This window comes from Cryptomeria japonica, chromosome 9, assembly GCF_030272615.1.
Source record: "Cryptomeria japonica chromosome 9, Sugi_1.0, whole genome shotgun sequence".
Lineage (NCBI taxonomy): Eukaryota > Viridiplantae > Streptophyta > Pinopsida > Cupressales > Cupressaceae > Cryptomeria > Cryptomeria japonica.
In genome coordinates, this window is record NC_081413.1 from 16476826 (window position 1) to 16503175 (window position 26350).

General features: G+C 36.1%; 1 protein-coding gene across 1 annotated transcript in view; it reads left to right on the forward strand.

Annotated features, from left to right (window-relative positions):
• LOC131051151 (probable protein S-acyltransferase 17) overlaps positions 1-26350 on the forward strand; it is a 169658-nt gene that overhangs the window by 85990 nt on the left and 57318 nt on the right. The window contains exons 3-6 of the mRNA XM_057985534.2: positions 22557-22651; positions 22756-22923; positions 23051-23123; positions 23245-23297. Coding sequence (XP_057841517.2) covers positions 22557-22651; positions 22756-22923; positions 23051-23123; positions 23245-23297 — 389 coding nt within the window. The remainder of the gene's footprint in view (positions 1-22556; positions 22652-22755; positions 22924-23050; positions 23124-23244; positions 23298-26350) is intronic.

Consider the following 26350-nt stretch of genomic DNA (forward strand, 5'->3'; position numbering starts at 1 on the left):
TATAGAGGTTACAGACATGGGTCCACATAAATCAGAATCAATTAGTTCTAATAAATTTTTAGATTTTCTATCACTATTGTAGAAAGTTCCTTTTGTATTCTTTCCTAGGGCACAACCCTTGCATGTTTCTTCACGATTTTGATTTAGCTTAGGCAAACCAATCACCATTTTCTCTATAGAGGGTAGAGCACGAAAATGGAGATGCCCTAATCTTTTGTGCCAAATCTCGTTTGAATTTGAAGTCTCATGCATTAGGGCTTGAGTGGGAGTAGTGCATAGTTTGTAAAGGCATCCATGTCTAACTCCTATAGTATGAGCGTTCTTGATTGTGGAGTTCTTTGGCCATGCTATAACTTTGCCTCGTATAAAGGTTATCCTATAACCTTTGTCTTCAAGTGCAGAAATGGAGACTAGATTTCTCTTTATCCCTGGCACAAATATTACTCCTGTGAGCTGAAGAGATATGCCTGATTTCAGATTTATGGTACAAGGTCCAATCAAAGATCCCTTTGACTGGATAGTTAGAATCGTCCCAAATGGTTACTTCCTCATCATAATTCTCCACCATAGTGTCTAGGTGTTCTTTGAATCCGGTGATATGACTTAAGGCTCCACTATCAATCACCCAGGTGTTGAGGCTGGTTGAAACTTGGCTTGATAAGGTTGAATAGAAGACAAACTTCTCGGGTTCATTCTCCACGCTAGCTTTTCCAACTTCAACAATGGAGGCTTGTTGTTTTGGCCTATCCGGACACTTCATGGCATAATGTCCATACTTATCACATCTGAAACACTGAACTTGAGATATGTCTCTCTTCTTCTTGGAAGAGCCTTTTCCATTGGTGCCCTTGTCCTTCTTCCTCTTGAAGTTCCTCTTCTTCCCTTTCTTGTGAGAGTGAGAGTTCAACACATGAATATCTTCATTGGTGGTATTTTGGTTAATCCCTCTGGTGATCAATCTGGATTCTTCTTGAATGCAATCCGTCTTCAACCGATCAAACTTGGGTAGCTTTGAACGTGCACTTATTCCTTGAATAAATGATTCCCATGATGTTGGTAGTCTATTTAGAGCCATCAACCTTAAGTCCTTGTTGTCAATTAGATGACCAATTGTAGAAAGTTGGTCCCTCAATTCAGTGATCCTCATAAAATATGATTTGACAGTTTCTCCCTTATTCATCTTCACATGATGGAGTTGTCTTTTCAACGTGAGAGCTCTGCTGGTATTGTTTATTTCATACATGTCTTCAAGTGCTTTGAACATGCGGTATGCTGTGTCATACTTTGAAATAACTGGAACTATATGGTCTCTAACTACATCCACGATTACTTTCATAGCTTTTCTATTGTTCTTGTTCCATTGAATTTTCTCAACATCATCGTCTGGTTCAGGTATGTCTCCCTTTATAAATGAATCTACTTTTTTCTCCTTCAAGTTAAGCATGTTCCTAAACTTCCATGATACAAAGTTAGACGCTCGTTCAAGACGATCTTCAAATTTGACTCCGCTTGCCTTTATGAAGAAAGGAATGTGTTTTTTGTCCTAAGAGAAAAATGATAGTCTAGATAATCTACTATCTCAAATCTAATTGGATCTTCCTTGACCTTGCTCTGATACCATGTTAAAGTAGATTAGATTTCTTAGTAGATAGAAATAGAGGTATCTTTTAATTTTATTGTCTCACAAATGATGTTCTCACTAACCTATGAATCTTGCAGGTTGGTGCAAGTATAAGGAGAAGATAGTATGTCCACAAAGTATGTTGATTCGCCAAGTATCGATAATACTTCAAGTGTTGCTGATTATATCACAAATATTGCTGAGTGTTGAGAATGAGATCTATCTTCAAAGGCTTGCACTAATAGATTGCTGTACTGACCTTTCAGTGATCTATCGTGGATTTTATATATATGGGTGAGGAGACATATCGATGGATAGACATGTCTCCACACGTGTGGAGACATGTCTCTCCATCGATATGTCCATTCCTTAATCATTGCAAACATAATACATACCGATTCATAATTGTTAGTTTATAATCCATTAACAAACCGATTCCTAATCGGTATGTTAGAATGATGATAACACAAGCATCATTAAATCGATACACCTTATCGATTATAATAAAGATCAAGTAGTAAATCGATACACATTATCGATTATAGTAAAGATCAATGAAAGTAGTTGATACACAATATCGTCTGAATTTAGATCATGCATGATACTCAATGCAGATCGATAAACACAGATTTATACCTGGAAGAATAATAGTAATGATGATCGATGTATGATCAGCCATTTGATCATTCAATCGAATCGATGTTTACTCATAACATAATTATTTATTCCACATAGAATAAATCAATATAATGATTAATGATTTAATATCCAGTTATAATTATGTATGTATTTATATTAATATATGTAATAATAATAAACTCAATAATTATTACTATGTATATTGGTATACATATATAACAAAATCATAAATCATTCTATTGATGTAATTATCATCCATGAGTATGTTTATATGACCGAAGCTATCATCATTAACATGACAAAGTAAAGGATTTGGTTGCAAATTGGGGCGGGATACTTCATTTTATCTCTTTTAATCATCTTTTCCAAATATATTTGATTGCCTGCAAATCCTTCATCTCAAATCATGCTGAAAGTTGAGACTTAAAATATAAACCATTACTAAAAACCAACGTATAATGTAATAATGAGAATATGATGATTGTCCATCTTATAGTAGATGTAATGATTTGATTTGAATCTCAGAAATCGCAAACTTAAGACAACGACATCAAATTTTTTGGTACCATACTGAAGAGATTGCTTGAGACCATACAAAAAATTTAATTTACAAACTAAATGCTTTTTATCTTTCTCAATGTAATGCTTTGATTATGACAAATAAATTTCTTCTTTCAAGTCACCATAAAGGAAAATTTTCTTCATATCCATCTACTCAATTTCAAGATCATACTCTATTGCAAGTGATAAAAGAAACCCAATGGATGCCAACTTTGCAATTGGGAGAATATCTTACCATAATCAATTCTCTCAAACTTAGGAATAATCTTTACCAACCACTCTCATATTGTACTTCTCAACATTATGATTTGAACCAATTTTCTTCTTGGAAACTCATTTGTATCCAATAGGTTTATGTCCATAAGGTAAAGGTATCATATCCAATGTACTATTTTTTCTTTAATGCTACCATCTCTTCTTTTATGAACTCTTTCCAGGAATTGCATGATGTAATGTCCCCTTCTCATTGATGCTCTTTCAGTGGTCCATTAGCCTATTCCTGAGACCCGTAGGCTAGGTGGAATGAAGAATGAGGGTCTAGCATTGATGAAACAAGGACTTACTATTTTTAGTAAGCCAGGGAATGACCATTCTGGTGTTACTGTCCTACTGAGTTCTCCATGTTTTGCCTCTGGACGCGATGATCATGCTTTTCTGAGCATTAATTCTTGACTTACTATTTTTAGTAAGTGACTGTGCGGCACAATTCTATTTTTGGCAGTAGACAGGGTTCTGATTCTGCAACAGTTCTGTGGTCGTCCGGGCTCAGTTTCATCCTAGTTGTGATAATAATCAGTACGGGAGTCATTTGCGACATAATTAAATATTATTTCCTTATCCTAAGGTTAATATTTAATTAATCTGTTTATTGGCTACTGGTTTATTAAATTTGGGATTAATGCCTATTTTATCCTAAGTTTTGGCGAAATTCAAATGTACTATGGGATGTAGAAATATTTTAGAAGATTATTATTTCACATTGCATCTCCATTATTTGCCTAAGTGTTTAACGTGGGTCCTCCCCCTTTTTGGGTGTGAGTTTTGACTTAGGAGAAAGTGGTGCTACTTTTGGGTCCACATGTAGTGCAATGAAATTCAAATGCAAGGCGTGGAATTTGGAGGAATGGCATTTGAATTTGAAGAGTGAAGTTATAAATAAGAGGCTTGGGCTCCCATTTGCACTATCTTTGAAAATTGCATCGTTATGCTGTCGGTTTGGCTACTGAAAATCTGAGCTTCGAAGTTGGCTTCCTAGCTGAGTCTTAGTTTCGTACTTGCAATATAGTATCTAGCTGTGCCCTTGTGTTCCCATTGCAGATTGGTTAATGAGTTGCAGATTATGGAGTGATTGATGTTGGATTTGATTGTTTCTGGTTGCTGGTCGCGGGACTGCTGAAAGTGAAATTTGCTCATATCTCTTAACCAGGCGACTCCATCCATCTGGGTATCGGCTCATTCTTTCTTCCATGCCATGGCGATACAATGTGTGAGTTTTTAGCTATTTTGATTGAGCAATGATTTTATTAGACAAAATCGAACTTCCTAGGCTAGGCGTGGGTTTTTCTGTTTGCATTGGGGTGCGTGCAAAATAAAAATGGGTTTGTTTGGGATGTGGCTTGATTGGTTGTCATTGCATTTGATGTACGGTGGGATTGGGATTGATTTGAGTTGATTCGGGCAAAAAATGAGTTGAGTTATGAGTGTTTTGATGTTTCCATAGGCTACTGAAACTGTACTTTCAGCCTGCAGATCAGTGTAACAGAAAATTACAGTTATGTTGTAGAAATCTGCAATTATTCATCTCATCTCATCTCTATATTGTAAGGTTGTTTCAGTAGTACTGATCATCCCCTTCTTTCTGCTTTCTTTTGTAATTACCCACTGCATAAGTGGAAGAGGCTGGCTTGCCGCCTTCTAAGTTTTGTAATTTAGTTTTGTAATCAGTCCTCCTGTTGAATAAGTGGTCGAGTGATAAGTTCAATTCAAAGGTCCTCCCATTGAAATATGCGGTAGAGTGATAGCTTAATGTACTGTCCTCCCGCTGAAATACGCGGTAGAGTGATTGAACTTCAGTTTATTGTAATTTTCCCTTGGTCGGTTTACCGCCAAGAGCTTTGGTTTCTATCCTGCTGGATAAGCAGAAGGGGTTGGCTTGCCGCCCATGCATTGTAATTTTCAGTTTGATTATGATTGCTAACGATCCCCGGAACACCGTATGCTCTCACCCTCCGAGTCTGGGCTCTCGGTGAACAAAAGGTGGAAGGGTTCCCTTTCAGTTGTTTGGTTTTTTCCTCTAACCTTAATGGGTTATTTGTTGTGGATGAATTGTTATTGGTCTAAAAACAAATTTTTTTTTACTGGGATATTACACATGATCCATATCCGTAGCCTCCTTTATAGTCCCAGGCTAATTATTGTCAGTAATCAAAGCAAAAATACATCTCCAATCGGAAGAAGAATACCCTTCTGGTTGTTGTCTATGCCAAGTGAGGTGATGTTCTACCTTCTCTTTTGAACTATTTGAGCTCTCCTTCTCTTAAGGTTCTTTGTGGGTTTTGAGGTTCAGCTTTCTTGGTTTTTGGATTTAGTTGAACCACATCTTTTTCCTTTTTGTTTTTTGTTTGCAATGTAGTGGAAGAAGTCTTGACTTGTGTAATGTTCCCTACTTGGAGTATATAATATTCATAGTAACACATTTAATTCACTAGTGAATTTTAAGATTAAATGAACAATTAATATCAATGAAATGATGAATAACAACTACATTTGAATCTAATCCATAATTTCTTCTTCGGAAGCCAATCATAGTAGAGATTACAGAGGAGAGCATGTTAGGGTGCTTGGAAAAACTATTTATCAAGTAAGCCCAAGGGCATGCTCATACCCCCCTTGGCCCAAGTGGTAGGAACTCTCGTCCATCCAACATGGGGTTGGTGTACTTTGTGATAACCTATACCACCTTTCCTTAACATGTTTCCTTGCCAACACTACTCATGTTTGCTATTTAGAAAATATAGATTAAACCAAGAATTATATTAATATAAATAATTCCATCAATTCCTTTATTCACTACTTAAACAATATATATGTATTCATATTGCATAACAAATATTGTATCTTACAATATATATATATATATATATATATATATATATATATATATATATATATATATATATATATATATATATATATATATATATATATATATATATATATATATATATATATATATATATATATATATATATGAATGCAGATTCTATGTATAAGAACTTATGCTCTCCTCCCTTAGTTCTAGTCGAGCTGACAATTAATAAAATCAGATCTCCTCCTATGAGCAGATTAAATTATTTATATGGTTACCGATTTCCTTTACTTCGGTCAAATGCTTATTTTTGTTTTTAGTCAAATCCGATCTGATTCTCCACCATTATTATTAAATAATAATTGATTGATGTTCGATAATTACCTACGTAACCCGGGGACACGTCCCCGACTTGAAAACCCCCGTTCCGGTTCTGGGGATGTTTTGGGGACTTGGAAAACGTCTCGGAAACGGGGGATGTTTGCCCTAGCCATGGGGGACGTCTATACGTCTCAGGGACATGGGGGACGACTGGGACGTCCCCAATCTGTCTTGGGGACGTCCCCTACAGTTGGGATTAGGGTTAGTTTAAAAAATTAAAAAAGTCATATTTTTTAATTATTTTTGTCCTAATGTGGGCCCCAAATTATTTGCCCGAAATCAATTAAATGCAAAAAGTATCAATTAAATGAAAATAAAATAATAAAAGTCATTTGAGCTTTCAGGGGTGTTGCTCTCGAAAACCCCCACGGGGGCATTGCCCCTTGACCCCGTCTTGGGGACGTCGTCCCCAAATCTCCGTTAAATAATTTGGGGGGAAATTGCGTCGATAAAAGTGGGGAAAATTTAACCTCCAAGTTTGATTAGGCTCCATATAACAACATATATTAAAAATTTAAAAGGCAACGGTATTAAATTATTAACATAAGTCTTGACTATTTGATAATTCATAATATCGTTGCCATATTTCATGTTTGACTATATGATATATTTAAAACTTTAAAAGGGAACGATATAAATATTTCATCTCTTACCATATTATATTTATATATTTAAAAGGGAAGGATATGCGATACGGGTGATAAAAACAATTATTTCTGGCGATAATTGTTTAAGCAGAGCAATCAAATTTTCAGCAAATGAAACAAGTGTTGGCATATTGACAATGGATTTTCAATTATGAATGCATATTGAGTATTGACAATGAATTCTATATTATGAATGTATATTGAGTATCGACAATGAATTATGAACACAAATGTGGTATTTTAAGGTTCTATAATGTACATATAGCTGCTTTATCCATGTTTTCATATGAATATAATGTATATATACACGCTTTATCTATTTTTCATATGAAAATTTAAATTTCCCTATATATTTTAAATTTTCCCTATATTTTATATAACTGCCCCCTTTGCCATCCCCCTGCCATCCCGAAAATTGGCATTAAAATTTGCTGTCTTGGAAACTTGTCCCCTTGTCCCGGAAACTCGGGGTAGTATGGATAATTACAAAAGGAGATGAAAGCTCCTTAAATAGAGATTACAAGAGGATATTTCCATAACAAAAACAATCGAGAATAGAAACACAAAAGACAGAAAGGAAACTTCCTTAGAAACACGAAAAACAGAAAGGAAACTTCCTAAAACTAACTAAAGGCGAAAGACATAAAAGGAAGTTTCTGAATACTAACTACATGACTAAGATGACCATTATATCAATATTACAATGTTATTTTAATACCCTCCCTCAATGGTCATCCTACTAACTACCCTACAAAAGATGTGACATAATTTGCATGTCATTTAGCCATGAATGCATAGAAGGCTGCCCCTTTCTTAGAATGATTTGCGACATAAGCTTGCTACTGAGACCCTCTGTGGTTCTGTAGAATTTTTGGATATGACTAAGTTTACCACAATCCTTCCAACATGATGTTGGGTAACAAAGCTATCCCTCCCACTATTCAAAGATACAAAAATTGAGATCAGCTGCTCAAAAACTTCACAGGTCTGAAAGAGCACGATTTTGCCAAAAAATGTCAAAAGAAGCAACAACCAAAAACAAGATGGAAGAAACCATGATTTTGTGAAAAAAATCGTCAAACGTTTGATGTGATGCTGAAATCATACATGATTTTGTGAAAAAATCAGCAAAAAACCTTCATTTTGTAAAAAAGGGTAAGACCCCATGACCACAATTTTTTAGAAAAAATCATGCAAAATGTTCCCTAATTTTTATAGAAAAAATCATGCAAAACCCTTTCATGATTTTTTGTGGAAAGAAATCAGAAAACCCCCAAAATAGCAACACTCTTCATGATTTTTTGTGGAAAAAAACCCAGAAACCCTTTGGTAGAGAAAGAATCCACAAATAGAAAGATGGCCAAAAACCCTTTAGGAAATGCCTTAAAAATCTTTAGTAAAACCCTTGATTTTTTTTATCAAAAACAACTGATAAAAAACCCTTATGAAAATTTCACACGATAAATTCAAGAAAAAACGACAATTTTATTGAAAAAATCATCAAAACTTCTGAAAAAACTTTCATGTAACAACACCACTATTTTTCATAAAAAATCATAAAAAACTTCTAAAAATAAATTCTAGGTAATGAAACTACGATTTTTTTTTTTAAAATCGCCAAAAAAATGTAGCTAGCTCTGATATTATGAAATAATAATTGACTGATATTCAATAATTACTAAAGGAGATGAAAGCTTCTTAAATAGAGATTACAAGAGGATCTTTCTATAATGGAAACGATCAAGAATAGAAATACAAAAGACAAAAAGGAAACTTCCTTAAAAACACAAAAGATAGAAAGGAAACTTCCTAAAACTAACTAAAGACGAAAGACATAAAAGGAAGTTTCTAAATATTAACTAAATGACTAAGATGACCATTATATCAATATTACAATATTATTTTAATATATTAACTATTATAGATGACTGCTTTTTTGAATTTAACTCAGACTTTCACTTCTTATTCCACGATCCATGATGATCCCTTTATTCAATGAATTGCTCTTCCTTTTATATCTCCATTTGCAGGGAGTCACATCTTTTAATGTGGCAAGGGATACATCCTTTCACAAATCGGTCACTGCTCCTGATTTCTCTATTTATTTATTGCTAACAATACCTTTTAACCAACCCAGCAGCCCATTTAAATACTTTGCTATTTAATCCTTCTAATTGAGATCTGCCTTATTGAATGCTTGTTCTTAATTTTTCATTGAATTAGTTCCTTGGTCGGTCCTCTTAAAATAATCACTGCCATTTAGTTAATAATTCTAGGTCGGCCTTAAATAGGTTAATGGTATTAAATTTAGTAATTATATTTATCTTTCATTGGTCGGCCTTAATATCTTTTCTTTTATGAGCTTGGCCTCCCTTAATTTTAAACCCCTAGTTTAGTTTAAATAAAATCTGAGATTGGTCATAGTGGTTATTTCTGCTTTCTTACGGTAGGGAACATGACAACGTCTTTGAAGATAGATCTACTATTTAAAGTTAAACTTCTTTTGGCCACAAGATCTCGAAGTGAAATGTCCACCCCTGATTTTTTTTTGTGTTTTGTGATAGAAAGAGACAGAACTGCAGAAGTGTTTGGTATTTCATGTTTATTCATCATGATGTTGCATACATTGAAAATAACATTGCATAGAAAGAGTTAAACATATTCTTGTTTTCAAAATCAACTTGAACCACCGATACAAATTACATAGCAATAACAGTAATCAGAAATCAGATTTATTTAAATAAATTGCAGATCTGAGATTTTTCAGTTCTTCATGAAATCAGCAACCTCTTGAAACTTCTTGAAATATCATGGTAATAACTAGTGAACATATGCAATATAAACAAAAAAAACCATTTTTCACAGCAGATTGAATCTCTAACAGGCAGATTACAACATTCACCAAAACCCACATGCTATGCAAGAATTGGAGCCCAATACATAAGGGCAATTTTGCCTTATAAAATCAGTGCTCCTTCAAATGATGCTAATAACCTATCACAAAGAGTCTCCCATGTCAAGGCAGTTGTTTGAAACTATACCGATAAGCCAAAAAAGTCTTCATGAAATATGATCAAAACTGGATATACTCAGATATCCAGGTTTTCTGAAAAAGCACACCAGCGCTCAGAAAAAGCTCCAAAACTCAAACAGCACTTCAAAACTCACCACAAACTAAAATCACAATACCCACATCAAAATATTTTATATATCTTCGATATCTTCAAACCCATCCTGCCAAACCAAGCCAAAATCACTGTCAATCCCAAACCAAGAGCACCAACCAGCTAGGGTGGATGTTTCACCACCGAAACCAGTAACCTAAAAGAGAGATTTAGTCCTCAACCAGCAAAAGAAGAACTCCCTGAGCTCATTCCAGCAGCATAACATTCAGTTGTCAATTCATCTCTATCCAAATGAGAGCTCAAACACAAATATATAATGTGAGGGAAAAATTACAGCAACTCTTATTTTAATTTCAATCACATTCCCTATCATTTTACCTTTTGAAAGCAACATGAAATAACCCTAAAAGTTTTGACCCATTCCTTGATCTCACATTATAACATTTTAAAATCACAACTCTTATTTTAATTTCAATCATATTCCCTATCATTTCACCTTTTGAAAGCAACATGAAACAACCCTAAAAGTTTTGACCCATTCCTTGATCTCACAATATAACATTTTAAAATCACTTTATCTCACCCTTCAATCTTGGCGTCACATTAGGAAGTCCATTCTTGCCCCTTTTAAAACAACTTTAAATTACCATTTTTCTAGGCGTAGAACAAGGGGAACACTTCCTCACTTTAGTTATTAAAAAGACTTAAGTTATTTTTCTTGTACCTAGTTTAGTATGAGATTTCTATTAGCCTATTCCTAGGTTCCCGTAGGCTAAGTAGATTTGGTTAGGGGACACAGTGTCCTAAGAACTGAGAGAAGATAGAAGCCAAGACCAAGTGTTAAAAATAGAACTTACTAAAAATAGCCATATGCTGAAAATAGAAACTCTACTAGAATACTTGGAAAACCTTTGCTAGAGTTCTTAGGACACTGTGTCCCCTAACCATATCTACTTAGCCTACGGGAACCTAGGAATAGGCTAATAGAAATCTCATACTAAACTAGGTACAATAAGGGGACATTACACAAAGCTTGTACCCTTTCGTACCAATGCCATAACTAATGAAGAAACACTTAGGAACTTTGTTCTCCAACTATGACCTTGTTGCCCTATGCACATGAGCATATGCCTTGCAACCAAAGACTCTAAGATGTTTCAATGAGGGATTTTTGCCCAATCACACCTGCTTAAGTGTCTTATCAACAAGAGGCAATGTAGGAGACTTGTTAAATAGGTAACACGCCTTTGCAACTGCTTTTGCACAAATTTTTTGTTATAGGTGAGCCCCACTAAGCATACTCGTAGTACTTTCCATCAACGTCCTATTCATCGTTTTTGCAACTCCATTCTTCTTAGGGGTATATGGAGTTGTCTTGTCCTTTCTGTTACATGATTTTTATAGAACTTGTTGAAATTTGCTGAATAGAAATCATCACTGTTGTTAGTTCTCAAACACTTAATCATTTTACCAGTTTGATTTTTCACAAGAGCCTTAAATTCTTTAAATTGACAAAAGGATTCAAATTTTTGTCTAAGGTGTTAATGATGATAGCTTCGTTCAGATAAACATAATCATGGATGATAATTACATCAATAGAATGATTTATGATTTTGTTAAATATGTATACCAATATACATCATAATAATAATAATTGAGTTTATTATTATTACATATATTAATATACATACATACATAATTATAAATGGATATTAAATCATAAATCATTATATTTATTTATTCTATGTGGAATAAATAATCATGTTATGAATAAGCATCAATTTGATTGAATGATCAAATGGCTGATCATACATTGATCATCATTACTATTATTCTTCCAGGTATAAATTTGTGTTTATCGATCTGCATTGAGTATCGTGCATGATCTAAACCGAGTCGATATTGTGTATCAACTACTTTCATTGATCTTTACTATAATCGATAACGTGTATTGATTTACTACTTGATCTTTATTATAATCGATAAGGTGTATCAATTTAATGATGCTTGTGTTATCATCATTCTAACATACCGATTAGGAATCGGTTTGTTAATGGACTATAAACTACCGATTATGAATCGGTATGTATTATGTTTGCAATGGTTAATGAATGGACATATCGGTGGAGAGACATGTCTCCACATGTGTGGAGACATGTCTATCCATCGATATGTCTCCTCACCCATATATATATATAATCCACGATAGATCGGTGAAAGGTAAGTAGAGCAATCTATTAGTGCAAGCCTTTGAAGATCGATCTCATTCTCAACACTCAGCAATATTTGTGATATAATCAGCAACACTTGAAGTATTATCAATACTTGGCTAATCAACATACTTTGTGGACATACTATCTTCTCCTTATACTTGCAGCAACCTGCAAGATTCATAGGATAGTGAGAGCATCATTTGTGAGACAATAAAATTAAAAGATACCTCTATTTCTATCCACTAAGAAATCTAATCTACTTTAACACAAGGAACTAAATCCATGCTCCTCTATTGTAATCATCAATGTAAGATCCTTAATATATAATTTTGGAAATTGACTAATAGGACCAAAAACATTAGAATGTATGAAGTCTAATATCCCAACAGATTTTTGAGAACTAGAATTAATAGGACCAAAAACATTAGGATGTATCAAGTCCAATATCTCAACAGATTTTCGAGAACTAGAATAAAATTAAACACAATTTTGTTTTCCATATATGCAATGTTCACAAAAATCAAACTCAAAGTTACAAATTTTGGGGTCAAGCAAACATTGGGTATAGTCATTAGTTTAATTTTAGTTCATCATACTCTATAAGAAGTCCTATTGAGGATAGCTCTAGGAACACCACCCTCGATCTAGTTGAGTCCAAAATGAAGTAGAGAATATCCACTCTTAGAAATTTGTCTTTAGTCATCCATTTTCTGTTGATGAGCCTATGTTCTATCCTCTTGAAGAAAATTTCTTGGCCTTGAAGATATGATAAAACTCTAGGATTGTAGAATTGTGATTTTGGGACCCAACACATTGGTTTGTGTAACTTGACAATGGAAATTCTAATTGTTTTAGGCTAGGAGTGCAAGAACCATTGGATTAAAATGCATCAATAGACTACGGAAGTTGGAAGGCAAGGATCAAAAGGTGTTAGAGAAATGGTGTGTTATTGGTTGGAAAGCCCTAAAAACGAGGTTGCAAGATATTATAACTCTCTTTATCTCTTGTAAGCAAGGAATAATCAAAAGAATTATAATTAAATTAAGGTGGGGTTGTATGTACAAAGCAATAGAAAGATTTTAAAATTAGTTGACCGCTTAAAGTTTTGTGTAAGCTATGAGTTTTAATTATAGGGTGGAGCACACATGACATGGTAAACTAATGAAGTTCACGACGTCAAGGTTTATAAGATAGAGAATTTATGAAAGTTATTTTTCCATTTTTCCATTGGGTCCTTGTTTTATCATATCATATAATAGGCTATCATAAATGGTTTTGCCCTAAATGATTTATGGACTTATCTTGTTCAGTTGTGGATTCTCGAAGTATGCTCTTTCACGAATGTTTTTTGTTCACATATGGGTCTGCATTTGTTAGTCATAGAGCCACACTTATGGTTTTCAATTGTATAGTTCTCATATATTAGTTTTGCAAATTTGTAAGTATTGAGGGTTGTATTTGAATCAATTGCTTATGAGAATAAGGCACGAGTTTTCAACAGCTTGCCCCATTATGACATTGTTTTAAAATCTATAAAGCATATCATTTATTTTAGTTTTTTTGTAGTTTTTAAGGTCCTACCCTTTTTAATGACTTCGGGTATACCTTGTATTAATTCTTGTGTGAGCATGTATTTGGTCAAATTTTTAGTCATGATGGAGTGATTTTCAGGCTGAATAAGTGAATGCTGAATTGAGGGGACTCATCTTAAGTGATGAATTTGTTTGCCATTATTTGTTACATACACATACCTACAATAATTTTCTTAATATGATGTCTTATGGGTTTGCTTACAGTTGTTGTTAGGGCATGGTTAGTCAATGCCTAGGCTATAATATTTAATTGTTGTTTATTGTCTTTTTGAGACCTTAGGGGAACACTTTTCTAGGTTTAGCAAATCTCGAAGAAGAAGAGCTTGCTTACTCTTATTAATTAACTTCAAATCGTGTATTCTATGTGGATGAGTCTTGTCTCTTCACCTAGGATAATCTCGTTTCCTTTAACTTTGTTTTGAGTGAAAGCTTTAGGAGAATAGATCAATGGTTTTGAACACAAACACTTCTGAATATGGTAAAGAAAATTGGTGCGACTCTTATATGACATTTATAGATGCTTCAACAAAGCTGAAGTGTCCCTTGTAGTAAGTGAAATACCCAACTATTGTGAGGTATTCACACATCACCCCATTGCAAATGGGGACCCCCACTTTTTCGCTTTCTGGGTTGGTTGTCTTAGCTTAGTTGGTAATCGTGTCTTTGCTACTAGCCTTTGCATTAGAGATGTATAGGTGCTCAAAACGCCAAGAGGTCAGGTCAGTTGAGTGATTAGGGGTTATTTAGATCATTCCTAGGGTTTTTGTGTATTATGCGGTCACGCTTCAAGTTGCTAAATCAAACCTTGGTTGAATGCATAGTGTCCTCCTAAGTCCCGTCCCTTACATCAAGGTCAGAGTGAACTCGCCTTAGAAGTCTGTAATGCCATCCTAATCCTGAAATGACCTGAAATTTGACTAAGTCTGGAAATTTGAAGGATCTTTCAAAAACTAGATTTTGCATTATAACTCCTGGAGGTTCGAAACCACTCTCAAACATCCTGACAATATATATGGAATATAACTTAAAGTATAAGTGGCATTTCTCTTTTCCATATATGAATCCTGATGGAGAGACTAACTTGTCAAACAACTTCATGACTTGACCAAGAGGAGTGAAGTAGATAACTTCATGTTTGAGCATTTTGAAGCGAAGTTTACTACTTCATGAGTTTGGGTTTTGGAGCGAAAATTGCCAACTTCAGCAGTTGCTACTTTGGAGCGAAGTTTCCTACTTTGGAGAGAAGTTTCCTACTTCTTGAATTATCATTTTTGAGCGAATTGGTAACTTCGAGAGTTGAAAGAGATGAGTGAAGTTGATAGCTTCATGAGTTTGAGTTTATGAGTGAAGTTGATAACTTTGGTAGTTGAAGGAATGGAGTGAACCTCATGATCTCACCAAGAGGAGCAAACTTCATGATCTCACCAAGAAGAGCGAACTTCATGTTCGAGCACCATGGAGCGAACTTCATGTTTCCACCTTTTGGAGCGAAGTGCCTACTTCATGAGTTGGGATGTTGGAGCGAACTTCATGATTTGCTGCGAATTTCAGGTTTGAGATAACTTCATGAGATACCACTTGGGAGAGAATTTCATGTTTGGAGAAGACAAACAAACTCAACAAACAAGGCAATGGAAATAAGACATCATGAGTAGAACCCTTCAGATGCGATATTACAACTTCATGACTTACCGATTTGGAGCGATTTTACTACTTCATGACTTACTGTTTTGGAGCGATTTTACTACTTCATGAGTTGTAAGATAGGAGGGAACTTCAGGTTCAAAGGTTTTAGAGCGAAGTCATTGCTTCATGAGTCGCACTTCTCAAGTGAACTTCACAAAATGCCTTATGAGAGCAAACTTGAACTCCACAAGCTGATGGATAACAGCGAGATTCATGAATAGAGAAGATGGAAATAGATTACACCTTCAAGCCTTCGTTGATAAAATGAGATTCAAGGGAATGAAATAAATTTAAAGATTATCAGCTTCATGATCTCTCAAATTGGAGTGAAATTCAATAACTTCATGAGTTGAGAGATAGGAGCGAAGTTCATACTTCGGGAGTTGCCAGTTTAGAGTGAAGTTCAGGTTTGGGAGAGTTGGAGGGAAATTCATAACAAGTACACATCATAACTCAAGGATTTGAAACAAATTTCACACAAGCAAGTTTCACCCAAACGAACTTCGTGAGTTAGAAATCATGAGCGAACCTCATGAGTTGGAAGGGAAAGACAAACCTGATGAGCAAGATGAGAGAAACAACTTCATGGGCACACCAACTAGAGCGATCTTCATCTTCAAAAGCTTTATGAGCAAATATCAACTTCATGAATCAAGCTTCATGAGCGGATTTCATGTTAAACCTTATGATTTAATCTACATTAACAACTTCATGATTTCAGTAAAGTGAGTGATTTCAAAGACAAGGGAAACTTAAGGAATATCAAGGATGGAATACACTTCAAGAACTCCTCTTCATGAGAAAGAATCAACTTCAAGTGCTCCATGAAGGCTAATTTCTCTAGATCTTCTTATCAAACCTGCAAAACACATAAAATCAAGGGATATATCAAGCTAAGAAGAACTATCAAAGTTATATATTATGTATTTGATATCATGTTTGTTTTGTTTTGTAGATGGGAGAGGATGGTGATTGCAAAGCAAAAAGGAGAAAGATTGTAAGACCTACACCACTATACAAAAGGAGAAACTTCACGCCCAAGAGGAATTTCAACCTTCACCACACCATGGAGAGATGAAGAGTTCAAAGGAATGTTGAGGAAAAGTTATACAATCACTCCAAGTCTACAAAGGTACAAGTTGAAGTGGCATCCAAGATGGCACCTAGTCATCATTCCTCTAGTCAATGAAGTCCACATCAAAACGTCTAAGTTCAATGAATCAAACTCATATGTGATGGCACAAACTCCGAGGCACCTACCCTTGATATCTATTGGTCCACATTCTCTAAATGCAATTTTCTTATTGGCTAAGGAGAGTTTGTTGTAACAAACCCTAATTAGGGTTTTCAGTGTAAAATCTTGGCCATTGTCAGAGAATCAATCCTAGCCATTCATTGTAAATGAGCTCTCTATAAAGCTCGGGCTCTTCATTTGTAAAGGTTAATAGTGAATAGTTGGAGAATAGCTAGTAGTGAATAGAATAGCTAATAGTAAGTAAAATAGCAATTAGAGTAGATTAGGAGAGGGAAGAATTGTTGGTGTGACTTGTAAATGAGAGCCCAATTTATTAATGAAAAATTCCCTTTCCCGAATGGCTCGGATGGGGAGTAGGGCAGATCAAAAGCGAAACAACATGACTATGAGGCGGGTGGGAGGGAGATTTTAGTGCCCACATCTGAGTTTTTCTGTTGAATGAAGAATCACCCAATCCTCTCCCTACCGGTCGAGCCCAACAACGACATCTACTTCCCCTTTAGAATAGTAGGGGTCCACCCAACCCGCCATACTCATTTCATTGAAGTTATGGTGAAATTTGTTATTTCAACAAGCCTCATGGTTCTACTTCTCAATTTATTTTCATGCTAATTAGATTGAGTGGAGGAATTTGTTGAATGCATTCATGTGGAATCCGTATAATCCATACCACTAGCCTCTTGCTGATTGTAAGTGCGCCTTGTGTGGTCAACTGGAATGATATGAGCTTACCTTCGAATCGTTCTACACTCATTGCTTATGCATTAACTTGAATGGTGATCAATGTTTGATGGTATTGATTTGAACATGTTTGAAATGTCCTTAGAAGATTGCATTGAGCTCGTGTCAAATTGTTCAAGTTGATGGTGAGATCTCGCTCGGTAGGGTTCCATATAGTTCGGTAGGGTTCCATATAGTCATTCATCCATGTTCTTACATTCTACGCCTTAGAATAGACCTTCTCAACCCTTTACCTTTTTCTATTTATTAAAATCAAGCTACTTAGGACAAAAAAGCATCACTAAATCGCAACATCAAATGATCTAAGTTCCAACAAATCAAGCATTCAGGCATTCGAATGTAAGTCCCCTTGTGATTCCAGCATAATCACATCAAACCAACTGAGCTTATCCACACGTAGTGACCCTACATTCATGAACCTTGTCGTCTTCTCAAGTGATCCTTAAGCTAATCTTCAGCATTTGAGAGATTTTGTTCAAGAGAGGATAAGATACTTTTTGGTATTTTATTTTGTGTTCGCATGTGCGTAAAAAACACATCAACACCAACAATTATAGAAAGCTAAATACAATAGGAAAAAAGTGATGAGTTGGAGGACAATACGAATCATAGGTAATTTAAGTTATCTTCATGGCCCTTTGCACATAATATATTCAATGTGATGAATTTGTTGTGTGGATTTAGAGTGCAAACAAATTTTGCAAAATTGCAAAAAAAAAACATGTTGAGTAGTCTCAACGACATAGTTTTGAGTCATGGAAACCATATATATGTGACACATTACTTGCAAGACTTTGCAACATTAACAAGAAGAAATTCCTATTCTTAGGCTGTGCTTGAGAATTCACAGGTTTCCAAGGTCAAGAATTCTTAGAATAAGTTAATGAAATTGAAAGATTAATTGGTTATAATAGCATGTAATAGTGCTGCAAGGAACTTCAATAATTAGATATTTCCATGAAGTTTTAGAATAAGGGTATGGGTTTTGTGGAGTGGGGACCAAGGACACCTTGATTTGGGGGTGGCAACTAGTTGGGGGCTTGGGGTAAAGCCCCCTAGTGAGGTCGAGGGTTAGTGCCCTTGTGAGGGTCTATGGATAGACATTTTCAAGACGACACAAACCTTAATGATGCATGCGATTTTCATAATTTATCATCTTGCTTACTTCAAAACTAAGTCCACAGTATTTCTAACCAACTCTTCATTCTTGAAAGAACTAATGATGAAGTTGGAGAGTGTATTTAGTCTAATTGATGTCGTCTATGCAGTTTTTTCTATCTTTTTTTGAGTGTTGGTAGAGCCCATTAGACTTTAGGGTTAGGATTAGTGGCCCAATTTTTTTTAAAAAGTGCTTGAGTTTCTTGGGACTGTATTTGCATTTCCTTGAAGTCTCTAAATCGGGGGGACACCCTAGAAACATTCCCTCTCTAAGAAGATATCATAGGGATGCCCCCTATAAACCGATAGTGATGGCGATATGTTGGGGGGACATTTCCCCAGAATCTCAACATACAAGAGGTGCCCCTATCCTAGAAACAATGAGAATTTGGTGGGGAGTGTCCTCATGAAACCTTGATTAATTGGAATAGCTAAACTAAAATAGTAGAATTCTTCACTAGAGGTGAATGGAAAATGTGTAAACCTTGCACAAGAAAGAGATGGAAAATCCATATGATAAAAATGGATAGGTTAAAAAGAGGTCTATGTCAAAGAAACAACTAATGAATCAAATAAAAAGTGAATCTAAGGAAATAGGGTTAATGATGATTAATGTTGGTTGCAATCTATACCAGATTCCAAAGTAGAAGAGGGGCCAATGTCCTCAACAATTTTCTTAAAAGAGCCAATACATCATCTAGTAACGTTCATTGGGGAATGTCATAGGGCCTAGGTTTGCAATCTTAGGAGGAAGTAGGGTACTCATTCTCCTAGCATTTGTGTCTAACAATCTTCCAAAAATAAAGAGAAAATTGGTTATACACATTTTGTAGCTTGTATTATGAGGGCGAGTCAAAGAGGAGTTAATTCTCTATGCATGGTGTGAGAACAAGACAACTAGGGTACTTCGGTGGTCGCTTGCGAATAAAGATGCCCTTACATTGATTTACCATCACATGTGTTCTAATATCTCGGTTATTTTTTTTTGTTTTTTAAGACCAATCAGAATCATCAATCAACATAGAACCCGCTAAGGTTAGAAAGCATAAACTCAAAGCTTGCTGAAAATGCAACCCTTCCACTTTCTGATCACCAAGTGCCCAATATGGGAAGGTGAGAGAATACGGTGAATAGGGGATCGTTAGATCTCAAATCTGCTGAAAAGATAATGTGAATACAATATTGGGCGGCAAGCCAACCCCTTCTGCTTATCCAGCGGGAGTGCAAGAAACTTGGCGCTGAACCAACCAAGAGAAACATACAACAGACACAAATCACTCAACCGCGATATTTCAGCGGGAGGATTGAATTACAAAAAACTCAACTCGACCGCTTATGTAGCGGAAGGACCATTACAGCAAATCATCACTCGACCGCTTATGCAGCGGGAGGACCATTACAACCGATCATCACTTGACTGCTTATGCAGCGGGAGGACCATTACAACCGATCATCACTTGACCGCTTATGTAGCGGGAGGACTGAATTACAATTTAACTAATATAGGCGGCGAGCCAGCCTCTTCCACTTTTCGGCGGGATGTGAGTTTACAAGCCACAATGGTTAGTAGTACTACTACTTAACCTTACAATAACAGAGAGAGTGAGAGTAGAAGAGTAATGCTAAACATCCAAGAGAATAAATATGAAACTCTACTAACATCAAAACTGCAGGCTGGAAATGCATAACCAGGAGCCTATGAACCCACTAAAACACTCGTATCTCTCTCAATACTCACCCAATTCACCCCAAATCAGTTCTAAATCAACACTATACTAGCAACAATGAAAACAAACCCAAGGGAATCTATCAAAACACTCATTTATTTGGCACACATCCCAATGCACCTCCTAAACCCAATGCCTAACCAGAGAATTTCGATTTGTATTATTAAATTCTATACTCAATGCAAGGTGCTAAAAAATTACAAGATGAATCGCCAGTAGCAGGAAAGATGAATGAGCCGGTGCCTAGAATGATAGAATTGCCTGGCCAAGAGGTATGAGCAAAATACAGTTTCAGCAACTCCGCGACCAGCAACCAGAAAACACTCCAATCCCACACTAAACACTCCACAATCTACAAAACTCACTCACCAACAACACTGGAAACACCAGGACACAGCTGGGTACTATCTTCCAAGTACGAAACTGAGACTTAGCTAGGAAGCCACACTTCGAAGCTCAGATTTTCAGTTGCCAAACTGGCAGCATAACGATGCAATTTTCATAAGATACAAAATGAGAGCCCAAGGCTCTTATTTATAACTTCTTACTCCACCAAATTCAAATGCAAATGCTCACACATACGCCCAAATTCATCCTTCCCATTTGCATTTCATTTACCCAAGTGGACCCCAAGGATGGTGCCATACTTCAAGTCAAACTTCACGCCAAGCAAGCAAGGACCACGATTTTTGACTTAGCAAATACTTTGTTGAATAAAATAACATCTCCCATTTTAATATTGGCGTCCCCCTTCCAGACATAAACAATTCGCCTAGCACTTAAGAGACATCATGTTATGCGCAATTTCCAAAGTCATTAATCAGTAGTAAAAATAATCAAATTAATTAAATATTAAACCTTAGGATAAGGAAATAATATTTAGTTACATCACTTATGACTCCAATACTGATTATTAAAACAAACTAGGATGAAGCTGAGCAAGGAAGACCACTGAACTGCTGTAGGATTAGGACCCTGTCCACTGCCAAAAATAGAAACATTCCATACTGCCACTTACTAAAAATAGTAAGTCATGAACTTCTGCTCCGAAAAGCATGATCTTCGCACCCACTGACAAAGCATGGAGAGCTCAGTAGGACAGTATCACCAAAACAACCAACCCTTGACTTACTAAAAATAGTAAGTTCTCGCCTCATCAATGTTTGACCCTCATTCTTCATTCCACATAGCCTATGGGTCTCAGGAATAGGCCAATGGACCACTGGAAGTACATCAACGAGAAGGGGACATTATATGTGTGGATGACTGTACTAGCAAAAGGTCGTTAGCAGCTCTGTCAACTTGAATGGGTACAAAGAATGTATATAATTTAGCAATCTAGGTGTCCCATTTAAAACTCAGTATCTGTAAGCAAAGATTTCCAAAGGTAAAGGGTTGTGCACATGTGTTCAAGATAATAAAAGATAGCAACTATGGATGTTGCCAACTCCCCACATAAACAATGATCTTCACTTGGACCTTATAATAGATATGAAACTTGAAAAAGAAGGGCTTTTCTGTCCATATCTTGGAGACAACAAAGATGAAAAAGCTTATTGCCTCAAGTGGTCCCCCATGTAAGAACAATTTCTTTAGTAAAATTCCAAGATGCCATTATGGAAATATTTTCAATGAAATTCCAATATTCCTTAGTGATACATGTTAGTGCGTAGTCGCACATTGATGTAAATCTGCCACATCAGGCCTCTTTGGTCATTGGTTGTAACTTGTAGCTGTATCTTGGGATGCTTAGTGTTAGGGTTCATTTTAGCCCTCTGAGGTAGCGACTTGTGTCCACATTGGCATCTATTTTATATTTTTTCTCCAGTGAATTAAGGTAAGTGTTAAGCTCTAAATGGAATTTTTCAGTCACCTTAATGAATTGCTCCAGTTTTTTGGATCGTAAAATTTTGTATGCAATTTCCATTTTAGGTTGCTTTGCCATCTATCTGCACCAGTCATGCTCACTACTTATATAAACCCTATAATAGTATTATTTTACCTATTCTACCTGAGGTATGTCCTCCAAAAACATATGTTGCCACTGATGTGTTTTCCTTTTCTTTGACAATGCAATCATTTAGCGTGGTTAATGCTTGTCGGCTTTGTTTTCCTTTGGCAGATATTGTACTTAACAACCATTGGAGTAACTTACTATTTTGTTTTGAAGTCTTCTTCCAGCTTTATTCCTGGTTACTATATCTCGGGAATACACTGGTAAAAGTAACATTTCAATATTCTAGATATCTTTGATGTGATTGGACATTTAAATGATTTTGTGGTGAAAATTCCTCAGAGGTAGTGCAATGATCCTTGTGCAGGTATATGAGTATGATTGCCGTGCTTATAGGGATTATCCTATTTACAATTACCAGTTTTTCTGATCCGGGTACTATCAATTCTGCAAATGTTTCAAGATACCTCTCAGCATACTGTTATGATGGTATCATATTTACTGAAAAGGAATGTGCAACATGCAAGATTCCAAGGTTTTCCTCCTTCTCCACTCTTTCATTGAACATTGACAACTAAGCTGTTGAATTTTTATTTATTTAGTGATTATTGTGACTAAAATTATTCCAACTGGACTGTTTGTTCTCATGTTGGTTCTTCCAGACCTGCAAGGTCTAAGCATTGCAGTGTTTGTGACCGCTGTGTTGCACGTTTTGATCATCATTGTGGGTGGATGGTCTGTTTACATTGGCACCTACGTTTTTTTCCTTGAATCAATAAATATATGCTACTTACGTTGACATGGATATATTGTTGTTCAGACATATCTGAAATCATACTCTTTACTTCATTTGCAGAATAACTGCATTGGAGAGAAGAACCTCCGTTACTTCTTGGCATTCTTACTTTGGTAATCTTTCTTTTTCTTCTGCACTATCTAATTGGATAAATACTAAAATGTGATTTAAGACATCGTTTTCATTCTATTTCTAGTTACTGCACTTAGCAAGGACCACTAGCACTTAAATCACGTAGACATGATTGTTTCCAGATTATGCTTTGTCTGCAAATGTCTTAGAAACAAACCCAAGCGAAGTTATTGAATTCAGAGTTAAAAAGTAAAATGGGTACCTTATTCAGCTGTCCTAAGTTGCTGTTTCTAGTTTGGATCTTAGTGTAGGTTTGGCAAATTTTTTTGGGGTTGTGTTCATTTTGAGTTCATTTGTACATGGAAATTGGAATTATCAATTAAGTTCAGAATATAACATATCATTATGTAATAAATAAAACTACCATAAATTTGAATGTCATGATAAACCAAAGAAACGGGACTCGGACTCGGCAAGGCCGACTCGGGACTTGGCGTCAGACTCTGCTCCAGACTCGGTTGGACTCGGGAAAGTGAAAAACTCAAGAAATTTAGAGATTTTTAAAGATTTAAAACTTGTTTCAGACACCCTTTATTGAATACACCTTAAAGACACAATAACATCATCAAAATCGGCTCATTTGATTACATACACAAGTATACATCAATCACATAAGCATAAACGCAAATTGTAGCTGAAGAAAATAACAAACATAGATATATAAATATTGTCAAATGTATACAATAGTAAAAAACTCATGGAATAAAAAATACATGTCATCATATGATCATCATCAAATGTTTCATACAAATACCAAAGGTAAATACAACTACAAGCCTATGGCTTAGAGGAGCCTGCACGACAGCACCCTCCGGCCCCGACCCCCTGCGAAGGCATCTAAGGTAGGTCCTGGATGATTGGACAGCCATGGCCGCTCCCCGTGACACCATGCCATGCTCACCAACATCAGGAACATCCGTGTCACTATCTGCCTCTGAATCTCCAGTCTATGCTCGTGCTCTCCGCTCCTCCTCTGCCATGGCTACAGTCTCAACCTCTATATCTACCTGGTCGATCCAATCAGTGTCAGACTCGGAGGTTAAATTTTCCCTACTTCTATCGATGCAATTTCCCCCCATATTTTTCGACGGGGGTTTGGGGGCAGCGCCCCCAAGGTGGGGTCAAGGGGCATCGCCCCTTGCGCGCTCCCTGTCGCGATACAGGGCGGGGTCGAGGGGCAGCGCCCCGTGAGGCCAAAACAACTTATTATTTAATAAAGGCGTCGGGTGTTATTTTTCTATTGGTTGACATGTTGTAACCCTAATTTTTCTCATTCTCAGGCGGAGGTTATAGTGAACAAAGACGAGACCATTCATTTAAAAAAAACCTTTTAAAATGTTTTTTTTTTGTCATTTTACTTAAGCTACGTAGTAGCCGAGTTTGGGGCTCAAGACTCGCCGAGTTTGGCGAGTTTGAGCCAAACTCGCCAACTCGGCGAGTCTGGCGATTTTACTTGCCAGAGTCCGAGCCCCTAGGACTCGCCGAGCATGACTCGTACTCGGACTCGCCGAGTCCGGGCGAGTCTAGGTGAGTCCCGTTTCTATGTGATAAACACCAATGTGAAAAAATATCATTTTTCAAATTTCAATATTAAAATAATAATGACAAGTTCTGTTAATGCATTAGTAGCTTCTGCAAGATAAGACTTTCCTAACCTGTTAATCTCCTCTATTTTGTTTTGGTTTACTCATCTATGCTATTAGATCATCTGATTTATGCTTTCCGAACTGAATATGTTTATCAGACTGTAACATTGATCTTGATTATGATATTGATATTGGATAAAGATGGATTAGATCGACGACCTGCTTAACATAGTTAAGCGTCAATCTAAATGCTACCGGGCTAGTAACCCGATAGCATATATAATGCTATTAGTTATTGGGCGTGTTTGCTTTGATACCGATTCATTATCGGGTGTGTTTATATCGATCTGTTATCATTTACAATGGCACCGATTAGTTATCATAGACACCGAGTGGATCGGTTGACAGTCACGACCAAGTGACATCTTGGTCGGACATGTCTAAAAGACATGTCCGATCAAGGTGCCACTTGATCGTGACTACCTTACTATATATACATCATTCAAAAGAAAGGGGATGACATTGAAATCGATACATGTTCATCCTCCATACCTGCAGCAAAAGAAAGACAATAAATTATTGTCACAGTCATAATACCAAAATCTTAAATACACCATCTTGCATATAACTTGTTCATTATATTGGAAATTGCAATAACATTTACATGGTATTAGAGCCAAGTTGATCGAACTTGAGGCTATTCAATTTTGTGAATAATTTAAGAACAAGGTTATATACTACATCGCATTTCTCCAATGGCCAGCGCTATCAGATTCGAAGACAGACTTGGAGGTGGCGATGATTTTTCAGCCTGGACGTTCAGAATCCAGATGATCTTAAAGGAGAACAAAGTGGATTCATTTGTTCAAACTAAAAATGACCAACCTGAAAATGAATCTGACAAAACAACATGGATTGAGGGAAATTGAAAGGCCATAAAAATAATAGTTGATGGGGTGAGAAACAACATAATGCCCATCATAAGAAAACATCAGACAACCTATAAAATGTTCAAAGCACTTGAAAGCACATTTGAGATATCAAATGCAAGTCGAACTCTGGCATTAAAACGAGAAATAAATCATATCACCATGAACAAGGGGGAGACAATCAACGCCTACTTTATGCGGATATCAATTCTAAGAGATGAACTAGCAACTCTGGATTTACGAGATCCAAAGCAAAGAGTTAACACTCATTGCTCTAGATGGGTTGCCTAGTGGATGGAGTACCTTCGTCCAAGGCATCAGTGCAAGGTCCAAGTATCCTAAGTTTGAAAGATTAAGGGACGATTGTCTCCAAGAAGAATCAAGATTGAACAAGATGGGAATAAAACAAAAGAACATAGACGAAGACCTTCAAGTTCTAAATACTAACACAAATAAGACAACCAAGAAGAAACAATTTAGGAAGAGGAAGGGTCATCAAGGCAAGAACACTTCAAAGAG